The sequence below is a fragment of the Monodelphis domestica genome, chromosome 5 (assembly GCF_027887165.1).
Source record: "Monodelphis domestica isolate mMonDom1 chromosome 5, mMonDom1.pri, whole genome shotgun sequence".
NCBI classification, from domain to species: Eukaryota; Metazoa; Chordata; class Mammalia; order Didelphimorphia; family Didelphidae; genus Monodelphis; species Monodelphis domestica.
Window position 1 is genome coordinate 226,275,711 of NC_077231.1, and position 12,284 is coordinate 226,287,994.

The 12,284-nt window shown below is 42.2% G+C and overlaps 1 protein-coding gene across 7 annotated transcripts in view; it reads left to right on the forward strand.

Annotated features, from left to right (window-relative positions):
* The first annotated feature begins 3,779 nt into the window (after positions 1–3,779).
* The window catches only part of KRBA1 (KRAB-A domain containing 1), a 51,707-nt gene continuing 43,202 nt past the window's right edge, over positions 3,780–12,284 (forward strand). For 4 of the 7 annotated variants that reach the window (XM_056799855.1, XM_056799859.1, XM_056799860.1 and 1 more), the window contains exon 1: positions 3,781–4,482. In XM_056799855.1, coding sequence (XP_056655833.1) covers positions 4,471–4,482 — 12 coding nt within the window. In that variant the 5' untranslated portion in view covers positions 3,781–4,470. Of the gene's footprint in view, positions 4,483–12,284 lie in introns of all 7 variants that reach the window. The other 3 variants (XM_056799858.1, XM_056799856.1, XM_056799857.1) reach the window with 1 other exon arrangement.

Consider the following 12,284-nt stretch of genomic DNA (forward strand, 5'->3'; position numbering starts at 1 on the left):
TAGAGAGCTAGGCCTGGAGTCAGGGAGATATCTTCCTGAATTCAAATCTGGCCTCACATACTTACTGACTATGATCACTGGCAAATCACTTAATCCTGTTTGCCTTAGTTTTCCTCATCCGTAAAAGGAATTAGAGAAGGAAACGGCAAACCACTCCAAGCATCTTTGCCAAGAAAACTCCAAATGGTTTTCAGACCTAAATTATAAGAAAGATGGTCAAATAATTGATGAAATCAGGAAATCCAGAGAAAGAACAGCTTTTGGAGTGTGTGGTACAATGGAAAAAATATTGGATTTAGGTCAAATACCAATTGTGTCACTTACTACCTGTGTGACTGAATGAATCACTTCACCTCATCTCTGGAAAACAAAACAAAATGAAACAAAAAAAAATTCGAAATGGGGTAAGGAAGAGTCAGACACAACTGAAAAGTGACTGAACAGCAACAACACAATAAACTAGATGGATGACCTTTGTTTGTTCCTGTTCTGTACTTGTGATCCTGTATGGAAGGATTGGTTGTCACCAACATTCAAAGATGCAGCATGCTTTGCAGAGCTGTAAACAAGGAAGCAAGCAAGTATCTGCCTACACACAATGTCTGAAATTCTATTAGACATCTATTCCTTTGATTTTTAAGGTTTTTGATTATCAGGCAACTTTCTCCTTATTTATATAACATCTTAAGCTTGGATCAAAGATTCTTAATTTTTTTTTGTATGTGTATCATAGATCTCTTTGGTAATCTGGTTAGCCTATGAACCCTTTCTCATTTGATGCATAAAATATATAGAATTACAAAGAAAATCAATTATACTGAAATAATTGTGTGTATGTGTATTCAAAATAAGTTCATGGACCCCAGGTTAAGAACCCCTGTACTTGATAAACCCAAATATCCCAGCTTTTGGGACAAGAGCTCAGTATTTAACAAAAAGTGCTGGGAAAATTGGAAAACAGTATGGGAGAGATTAGTTTTAGAGCAATATTGTATACCCCGTACCAAGATAAATTTAAAATGGATAAATGACTTAAATATAAAGAGTGAAATCATAATAAATTAGGTGAACATAGAATAGTATATCTGTCAGATCAGTGGGAAAGGAAGGAATTTAAGACCAAGCAAGAGATAGAGGAAATTACAAAATGTAAAATGAATGACTTCGATTATAGAAAATTAAAAAGATTTTGTAGAAATAAAATCAATGCAATTAAAATTAGAAGGAAAGGGGGAAATTTTATGATAAAACTCTCTGACAAAGGTTTAATTTCCCAAATATATAAGGAATTAAGTCAAATTTACAAAAAATCAAGTCATTCCCCAATCAACAAATCATCAAGGAATATGAATAAACAGTTTTCACATGAAGAAATCAAAACTATCAATAAGCACATGAAAAAGTGTTCTAAATGCCTCATGAATAGAGAAATGCAAATTAAAACAACTCTGAGGTACCACCTGTAAGGGACTATTTTTATTCGTAATTGATAACTAAAGATCAAGCTTTTATCTTCTTTCTTCTTCTTTCCCTCTTCCCTCTTCTTCCCTTCCTCCCTCTTCCTCCCTTCCCCCCTTATTCCCTTCCCCTTCTTACTGATGGAAGGAAAGAGGATTTTGGGGTTTCCCTAATACTAAGATGAATCTTAGATTGGAGGATGGTGGAATATGGTTCAATTGGGAGAAATGGCTGATAGGTCTGGAAGTTCAGTCACTATCACAACAGAGCAAATCAGAGAGATTGGACTTTGGTCCTTCTTTCTTCTGTCTTCAAAGCCAAAACCACCTTGAGGCTTCAGTCTCAAATCAAGAGAAAAAAGCCTTCTTCCCTCTTTCAAGCCAGAAAAGTTCCAGCCATCAGTTGGTTTGCCTCCAACTGCTTCTCCCAATCAGATTCCAAATAGAATACTCTTGTCTGAATGACAGGTCCCAGCTATTCCAAGCTCCTGCTATATAAACCACTCTCAATTTCTCACTTCCACACACTTCATACCTAGTAGACTGGCCAATATGGCAGCAAAGGAAAGTGATAAATGTTGGAGGGAATGTGGCAAAATTGGGACACTAATACACTGCTGGTGGAATTGTGAATTAATCCAACCATTCTGGAGGGCAATTTGGAACTGTGCCCAAAGAGCTTTAAATGACTGCCTGTCCTTTGATCCAGCCATAGCACTGCTGGGTTTGTACCCCAAAGAGATAATAAGGAAAAAGACTTGTACAAGAATATTCATAGTAGGTCTTTTTGTGGTGGCAAAAATTTGGAAAATGAGGGGATGCCCTCCAATTGGGGAATGGCTGAACAAATTGTGGTATCTGTTGGTGATGGAATACTATTGTGCTGTAAGGAATAATGAACTGGAGGATTTCCAGAACTGAACCAACCTCTAGGAATTGTTGCAGAGTGAAAGGAGCAAAACCAGAACATTGTATATAGAGACTAATAAACTGTGGCACAATAGAACATAATGGATTTCTCTACGAGTAGCAATGCAATGATCCAGGACAATGCTGAGGGACTTATGAGAAAGAATGCTATCCACATCCAGAGAAAGAACTGTGGGAGCAGAAATGCAGAAGAAAAACATATGATTGACCATGTGATTGATCACATGATTCTATGGGGATGATTGGGGTTTTGATGTTAAAAGATCATTCTATTGCAAATATTAATAATATGGAAATAGGTTTTGAACAATGATCCATGTATAACCCAGTGGAATTGCTTGTCAGCTCCAGAAGGGGGGAGGGAAAGAACATGGATCATGTAACCATAGAAAAATATTATTTAAAAAACCCCCAACAAAACTCGTGTACTACAATCCTGAAAGACTTATGATGGGGAATGCTATCCTCCTCCAGAGAAAGAACTGTTGGAGTTGGATGGATGTGGATCAAGACATACTGTTTTTCACATCAGTGTATTTTTGGTTTTATTTTAGGGTTTTGGTTATGTATGAATGTGTTTTTACAACAATGACCCATATGGAAGTGTGTTTTGCATGATGATTAAAAAAATTCATATCCTAGAGGATCATAGAATAATAGATTGCTGGATAGATGACAGAGAGGATGGACCAGGTGGTAAGTAAATAATAATAGTACTCATGTACATAGTGCTTCTTAAAAATTTACCTGTTAGGTAAATGCTATGGGTACTCCCATTTCATAGGTGTGGAAACTGAGGCACAGAAAGATTATGTCATTTGCCCAAAGCCATGCAGTTAAGTCTGTGGTGGTATCTGGGAGTCCAGAACTCTTTCTACTGTGCCATGCCAAATAGGGGGAAAAGTATGAAGAGGAGGTGGGAGAGCACCGAAGATGAACTCGCTTTTTCTGTCTTGTCTAGGATAGACACGGGACCTACGCTTCCCAGAAGTCTCTCCATTGAGTTCTAATGGTAGAATTTTACTTCTCAATGGGGAAAATAAGTGAGCCAAGAAGACTTTCCGATACCCCAGGTGTGTGGAGGAGGGTAGGAGAAAGGGCATGGAGAACGATGCTCACACCAGGGGAAGGGGGGGGGGTGGGAATCAGGGGACGCCTTAGGCATATTGAGGCTACTTCAGGATTTTGCGGCTAACGGTCAGCTCCATCAGCCAGCATTAATTTACCAAGGGGCCTCACGTCGAGAGGAGCGTAGACTGTAAGGGCCTGGGGATGGGACTGTGAGAGAGGGAGGGGCCGGGGGATGAAGGGAATGGGGAGGGGGGAGGGGAGGAAAGAGCGCGCGTGCGCACATGAGTGTGTGTTTGTGTGTGCCAGCCACTAGCTAGCGAGCTGGGGAATATGGAGAGCCCGGGTACTAGGAGCAGCCGTGAGGGAGATTAACATTAGGTTCTTGGGGCCTCTCCTCGGCTCCCCTCCCCCATCACAATCCCGACCCTGTCCCAGTCCAGGGGAAGGAACAGCAGCCCCAGATTCCCTCCGCCCCTGACACTCACAGCCAACGTAGGAACTTCGGGATTTGTAGTTCTTTTTCCTCGGGAGGCGGGCCACCCAGACCGGCATCCCGGAGACGGGAGGGATAGAACTACAACTCCCAGGGATGTGAGATCGAGGTGGGGAGGCGTTTCCACCTCGGCGAGGCAATCAGCTGGAGAAGAGCTCCTGGCTCTTAGACACTCCCCTCCTCTCTTTAGCACCCCTAGCTCCCACCACTCCCCCAAGCCCCGGAGCTCCCGGTGCGGTCCAGATTCTCCTCCTCCCTTCCCGTGAAGCCCATTACCCAGCTGGGGTCGAACTGCCCTTCCCCCAGCCCTCAGGTCTGCCGCTCTGCTCTTCTGTCATCATCCCCTGCACTACACAGCCCCACTCCCTGGAAGAGAAGGAACGCACAGACAAGCAGACAGACAGACAGCCCTCTCCCTCCTAGTCTTGGGGGGAGACAAAGGCCTGGTGGCTGGGGTATAGGAGATTCCTGGACGCGGCCCCCGAGGGCAAGTCCGTGGGGAGGCTTCCCCCGGCGGTAATGGCTCTCCAGGTAAGGTGGTGTGTGCATGGGTGTTGGGGGTGAGGTTGAACTTGAGCCCTCTACCCTCTATCCTCCACCTCCCTCGCTCCCTCCCAGGCCATGTACCCATTGAGGAAACCCCAGGGGATGGAGACACCCAGCCAATAGTGGGGCATCATCCCCATTCCCCTTAGGGAACGAGGCCAGGGCTGGGACGCACAGCACCTTCTACCAAACTTTCCACCCGGTTGGGACAGCCCACAAGATCATTCAATCCGGGTGCGCCCTGCTCCCCAGCTCCCCAGCTGCCTGGACCTTGGAGTGCTTGGCAGGCTTTGACCCTGTATGAAGACTGAATCACTCGTGGATTCAGGAGGAACTCTAGAGGAGACTTCTGACTTATCCTCACTCCCCTAAAATCCCTCTCCTATGCAATTGAAATCCTACTAGTAAAAATTCATTGGGTAGGTTTAATCACTCTGTCTTTTTGCACTCCCTTCCTCTACTCCACTGACCCCCCCCCCCCCACAACACACAGGCAAAGCAAAAATCAGAAATGGGATGGGGGGGGGTTAGGGGGACTGGTTATCTGGATGCTAGACTGAAAATGAGTTTATAAAAATCAAAAGCCTGGAGGCCAATGGAAAGATGCTTAAAGGGGTGGGGTAGGTGTATTTGGGGGGTGCAGTTTTGAAAGTTAAAGTAGAGGGCCCTGAAGTTTGATGGAGGGGCTAAGGCTGTGATTCTGCAGCTTCCCATTGGTGGATTGAAGAGCAGGGTCTGAATAAGGATGCTTTTAGAGAGGAATAGAAGAGTGTGAAGTAGCTTTCTGGGATCACTGTGAGGGGAGGGGTGATGTGTGACCCCATTTTTAAATTTTTGGGTGAGGATGGCCCTGATCAGCCTCAACCATATGCTACAGCTTTTAAGAAGAGGCTATCTCTATGAAGAAATGATTGGCAGAATGCTCCTTGATTCCTCTTTTGGAGGGATGGGCCCTTAGAGTTGTTTTTCCAGTCGTAGAAATGGGTTGTACAAAGCTAGGTATCCTTCCATCAACATTTGACCAAGGGCAAGCATTTGTAGGATAGACTGATAAGAATTAAAGACTTGATTTGAACCAAATGGATTATTATTCTGTCTAATATTAGATACCAGTCTATAACCAGGGCTAAAGCTAACTTAGAAGTACGGTCTATGACCTACGCAATCGTCTGTTGGTGTTGTGGGAAAAAGACACCAAAGTTGTAGCAGGGTCTGTTATAAGGAAGAGAGGATTTGAGCACATGAAGTGTGCAGAGGGCAGAATTCTGGAATTTTACTGGAGAGAGACAGTTGGCTTTGAGCTAGTTCAGCTTTCTCTGGTTTTACCTGGAGGGGGATTGGCTACCTGTTTTTGCTGGCTGTGTGGTACCTGGACTTCTCCCTGTTACCAGTGCTGATTGAAACATCTACTGAGCTTTTTGTGTCATCCTGTACATCTCAGTCATCTGTCTGTGAGAATTTGGTTTGGGTCCTTTGGATCCAAAACCTCTTCTTGGCCCCTGTCCTGCCTAAATACCTAACTACCTACATTATCACCAAAAGCGGGGTTGGGTTTGGGTTAGTGTAGGATATTTATATTAGGGTCTGGGTCTCTAGACAGGTAGGTGAGTTCAGTATAGTTAGATCTAAGGAGGCTCCTGGTGACAGGCCTCTTAGATCTTGTGTGTTTAGATAGATAGCATTAGTTTAAGTTATCCAAATCTCTTTTTACCTTTCCCTTGTTAATAATTAAACAGACCTTTATTTACATCTTAGTGGATGTGTGTGTGTTATCTCAGTGTCTGGTTTTGCCAGCACTGGGCTTGATTAGCCTTCCCCAAACAGTGTAATCTTCTGTTACTGGTCTAATTACACATCCAATCCCATACCCAAAACCTTACCATTATTTCAGGTCTTACCCTAAGAATGAGAGGCTCAAAACTCAATTCAACCCAGAGGTATGAAAAAATTTTATTTAAAGAAGAAGAAAAGTTTAAGATGGCATAACAGCCTAGGCTAATGAAATGGCCTATGGGCTAATAGAATAGCCTCCAGGCTGGGAGAATAGCTTTGGAGCTGATGGAATGGCCCCTGGATGGTTGACACAGTCCTGGAGTAGCCATGGTGTGGATCAATATTTGCACATTTATTGAGGGTCTAGGGACTTGGGAGATCTCCACCTTTTCCCAGGATAGCCCACCTCTGGGCATTACAGGCTGAAAACCTCAGAAAACGGGCATAGAGGAGGAGGGTACAAATCCAGTAGAAGTGTGTTTTGGGATCTGACACATCATAGGTGAACTTAAGAACACCAAAAAGGAAATAAAGAGCATGCACAGGTTTTAGGGATTCCCCTGGACTGCCAGAGCCCTTAGTGTGTATGCATGTCCCATGTTTCCCCTCATTGTCCCATCTGCCATCATTTGTCAGTGTAGGAGATATCTCCCTACCTTTCAGGAATGCCCTCATCAAAGAGGGAGAACATAGGGAGGATATAGTACGGTGGACAACCACTATAGGTGATTAATAATATCTAACAGTTCAGAACTAAGGTAAATACAGAACAATATAAGCAATTAATAATATAGAATAGTACAAAGCTGGTGCACAGAAGAGAACAGCAGAAAACCATCCTGAGTAATTAATAATACAGAATGGGTAACTGATGAATAATACAGGTTTTATAATTTATGCTTAACTAGTGCTGACCGGGAGAAATACAAAGTTTTATTTTATTTTAAAATATTTCTCCATGTTTACATGATTCATTTTCTTTCCTTCTCCTCCAAGATTGGACAAGCAATTCCACTGGGTTGAGAAATACAAAATTTTAGAACCCTTGACCTTGGCTTCATTGAGGAAGGAATACAAGTTTTTAAAAACCTTACCTTCCATCTCAGAATCAATACTCTGTTCCTTGATTCTAAGGCAGAAGAGTGGTAAGGACTAAGCAATAGAGTTTAGGTGACTTGTCCTGGGCTAGGAAGTGACTGAGACCAGATTCAAACCCAGGTCCTCCTAACTCTAGACCTGGCATTCTATCCACTGAGCCACCTACCTGCCCCCAATAAATATTTCTTAAGCACTTTACAAATATCATCTTATTTAAGCTAGGCTAATAATATCTATATCGATTAATAGGCCCAAGAAAGCAAGATCAGATATATCTTCAAAAGCTGACTAGGCTGTTCTCAATTTTCCAAGCAAGGGATTTCTCCTGGTCTCTTCTTCCTAGCTGACTCCTCTGAAGCCCAGGAGCCTTCCTTGTGAAATTGCCTTCCATTTCTGGCATATGTATCTTGTATATACATAGTTATTCTCATACTGACTTCCCCAATAGAATGAGAGCTGCTTAAGGGCAGAGGCATGGATCTCACCTTTCTTCTTATGCCAGGCACATAGTAAGCACTTAGCAGATACCTATTGGCTGACAAAACAGTATAATGCCTCAGGACTCTACTACTATTTTTCTCTCCAGGGACAGAACACAGAGCATCCATTCTCTGATACCCTCCCATGCACTAGAGTAGAGGCTTGGAGAGATTTAGGTCCAGAGAGAAAGGGAAAAGGGAAGGGAAAGGAGGTTATGTGGTTGCAAGAACCCTGGCCTGGACCTTTTAATCTGTCAGAAAAAAATATTTTCCATAAATAAGTGACCATGGTATAGCATAGGGCAAAGAGTACTTATTAAATTTGGGGTCAGAGGCTAGAATTAGCTCTGGGTTAGAGTCTTAGCTTTGTCATTTACCTCTTTTGTGGCTTTGGGTCTGTCACAACCTCTGAGCTCCACTTTCTCCTGTCACAGTGAAAAGTCTCTGATTGGCCTCAGTAAGAGAAAGGTCTTCAGGAAATCTGGAGAACAGCAGGCTGCAACCCCTCTCAGGAGAACATAGGAGCTTGTTCCTTCCAGATGGCTTCAGTGGAGACAGAGTGTCCTGGAGGTCAGGGCAGAAGAGCCAGCCCAGCTCTGGGTGCCTTCAGGTCATTCTGGTTGACTGGGCTGGGGGATAGCTTTAGTACCCAGTGCTGCTAGGCATAAGCAAAACATTCTTGAATTCTAGCTTTCTGCAACCCCTCCCCTCCCTCATTTAGAATTTACAGACTGATGAAATGTAGAGCTAGAAAAGACCTTAGATCACCTAGTTAGTCAGACAATAAACATTTTATTAAGTGCCTACTAGGTGCCAGGCAGGGCAGCTAGATGGCACAGTAGTTAGAATGCTGGGTCTGGAGTCAAGATCTAACTTCAAATCCCACCTCAGATACTAACTAGCTATGTGACCCTGGGTAAGTCACTTAACTCTATTTGCCTCAGTTTCATCATCTGTAAAATGAGCTGGAGAAGGACATGGCAAACAACTAGAGTATCTTTGCCAAAAACAAAAAAACAAACCAAAAAGATCACAGAGTTAAGACAAGTGCCAAGCACTTGGGATACAAAAAAAGACAAAAAATTGGGGCAGCCAGGTGGCTTGGTAGAAAGCCAAGCCTCAAGACAGGTCTTGGGTTCAAATGTGGCTTCAGACACTTCCTAGCTTATAGAATTCTAAGACTGAAAGTAAAGGTTGAAAAAAAAAAGAGGCAAAAGACTACCTACCCTCAAGGAACAATCAGTCTCAATGTGGGGTCCATGTATCCTGTTTAGATTTCAAGGGATCTGTGAACTTGGATGGGGAAAAAATTTCACTTCTTTATTTCAAGAGTTAGTTTCTTTTGTAACGCTATGTATTTAAGTTTATGAATTTAAGAGGAGGCTAGAGACTTCACCAGACTGCCAAAGAGGTCCAGGACACAAACAAGATGAAAATTTCTTCACTAGAGAGTGAGGGAGGCAGAATAATGTAAAGACTGAGACCTTTAATTTTTTATTTCTAGAAGCTTTATTGCCAACCTAGTCTCAGTAAAGCTGAGGGAAAACAGGTTGGCCAATGACAAAGCTCCAGAAGGAAAGAAGAAACCCTCTCATCCATCCCCCATTTTACAGATGAGGAAACTGAGATCCATAGAGGATAATTTTCCTGAGGTCATTCAGGTGAGTGACAGAGCTGGGATTTGAAGCAAGAAGACTGGAGTTCAAATCCCAGCTCTGTCACTCACCTGAATTTGAACCCCCATCTTCTTGCTTCAAATCCAGCACTCTTAATGCCATCCCATTGGTTCCTTCACTGAACAGGGATCTGGAAATAAATATTTTATGCCTTCTCATACTCCCACTGTGAGGCAATTCTTCAGATGTCCTTTTTGAAACCCTTCTCCTATCCTCAATTAGCAGCTCATAATACTTGCTTTTAATTTCCTTCTGTTCTCTTAACTACACCTGAAGACCATCCCTTAATAGCATTGTAGATGGCTAGAATGAGTGCTGGCCACTGAGAATTCAGGACAGAATTGGACAGTATCTGTGTGGTTGAGGTCCTCCATCTCCCATCTTCCTCATGGACACTGGTCATTTTCACAAGAACTAATACATCCTGTCCATCTAAGTATTTTTGCAACTGTTTTCTAAGGAATATAAATTTTGCCCATCACTTAATGCAAAAAAGGGGGGCAGAAATGATGCTAATGTCCTTTTTATTGGCTTCAATATAGCCATATTATTTGCAAAGAAAATCATGGAACTGGCTGAGACTTTCCTCATAGTGTGGAATTTAGCTGAGACCTCCAAAAATGTAACCCAGATGATTAACTGGCTAAGGGTAAAAGAATTTCTGGCTCAGCTTTATGATAAGCATTTCCCTGCTGGTGGTAAATTCCAGAGTAAATCCTCACTGGGTTTGTTGATCAATTTACAACTTGAGTTGATGTAAATTTTTCCCCTTCTGTATCTTTGACATGTAAACCTCCTTCCTTTCCATTTGCCAGGCTATAAGTTTTGCAAGTTTGCCTTTGAAATGTAAATCCTTACCTTTCCTTTTTGGCAGCTGTAAATTCCAATTGGATCTTGCTGGCTGGTATAACTAGAGACCCTGTAGGAGTTAAGAAAACTCTCCAGCCCTCAGTGGGCATTTTAGATACTGTGAGCACCAATTAGGAAAACACTTCTTTGTACTGATTTGTATGATTGACAGCAGAACCCATTACCCAGTCCTTGGCTAGGCCACTTGAGTCTTACCCTGACAATGACATAGAAGCAGGTGCATCCTCCAGGTCCAAGTTTCTCTTTCCCATGACATTATGTGCCATTATCTTGATACATAAAGCCCCTGTCTCCTCTCCCCCACCTCCCCCCTTAAGCCTCAAAGCAAGTCCTTCCCAACAAAATAAGGTAGGCTCTTGAGTCTCACAGTAAATGTGTATCCCCATATTTTAAAAATGAGAAAACTGAGGCTTAGATGAAATGGGCTTAACGAAAAATATGGTCAATCAATAAATATTTACTGAAGGCTGATTGTGAGTAAAGAGGATATATTTATCACCCTAATTAAACTGGAGAAATGTTTAAATGGGTTAAAAGGAAGTCAGTTTTAGTGGGATTATCTGGCTTGAATGAAGCCACACTCTGGACTTAGAATCAGGACCAGGGTTCAAATCCCAGCTTTGTCAAATCCCAGCCTTGTTATCCCGGGCAAGTCATTTAACTCTCTGGACCTTGATAGCTTCTTCTGTATAAGCAGGAAGTGAGATGCTGAGCTCTTAAGATACCTTCTAATCCTGAATATGGGATCCAGTCAAGAGGGAGTTGGGTAGAGTTGGGGGGGCAGAGGGCAAATATCACTGACAAGTCAAGGTAGCATACACTTGAGTTAGTAGCTTAATAATGTGTTGTGGGCATGCAAAGAAAGGCAAAAACAGTCCCTTTGCTTTCAAGGATCTCATATTGTAATGCAAAAAATGATGTTCAAATGAAATCTATACTGGATAAATTGGAGGTAATCTCAGAGGAAAGGCACAAACACATTTAAAGTGATTGAGAAAAGCTTCTTGTGGAAGATTAGATTTTTAGTAGGACCCAAAGGAAGCCAGAGATGCTTCCCTAGAGATGGGGATGAGGAAGGAGAGAAATCCAGACATAGAGGATTGTAAGTGAGACATTCAGGGAATGAGGAGATGGAGTATCTTATTCAATAAAGAATTAGTGGGTAACTCACTAGAAAGAGAGCCAGGCCTAGAGACAGAATATCCTGGGTTCAAATCTGGTCATGGATACTTCCTAACTCTGTGAACCTGGGCAAGTCACTTAACACTTACAGCTCTTCTGCCTTGCAGCCTACATTTAGTATTGATAAGATAGAAGGTAAGGGTTTTTTAAAAACAGGAAGAGTTGGATTGAAAATATTAATAATATGGAAATAGATTTTGAACAATGATACATGTAAAACCCAGTGGAATTGCTCATTGGCTGTGGGAGAGGGGAGGGAAAGAACCAAGGAAAAATATTCTAAATTAATTAATTAAATTAATAAATTAAAAATTATAATAAGGAATTATGGGAAGAGAGAAATGAATAAATTGAATGGATTTTTAAAAATAGAAAGAGTTGGGAGGCCAATGTCATTGGAACACAGAGTATATGGAGGAGAATAAGTTGTAAGAAGACTGGCTAGCTAAGAAGCGTCCAGATTATGAAGGGCTTCCGAAGGCAAGACCATGATTTTGTAAAATGTACATTTTTTAAAGCAACTGAGTTAAACAGTTGAACATATAACTCTTAATTAATAACTTTATTATTACTCATTAGTTTGTTCTGTTAGTCTTGTTCTGTTCATTTAATAATGACTGAATTCTGTTCAAGAAAGGCAAGAATGGGGTAGAGGAAAGAGGCAGGGGTTTCTGGAGCCTTGACCCTTAGGGTGTCTCTAACTCTGTGG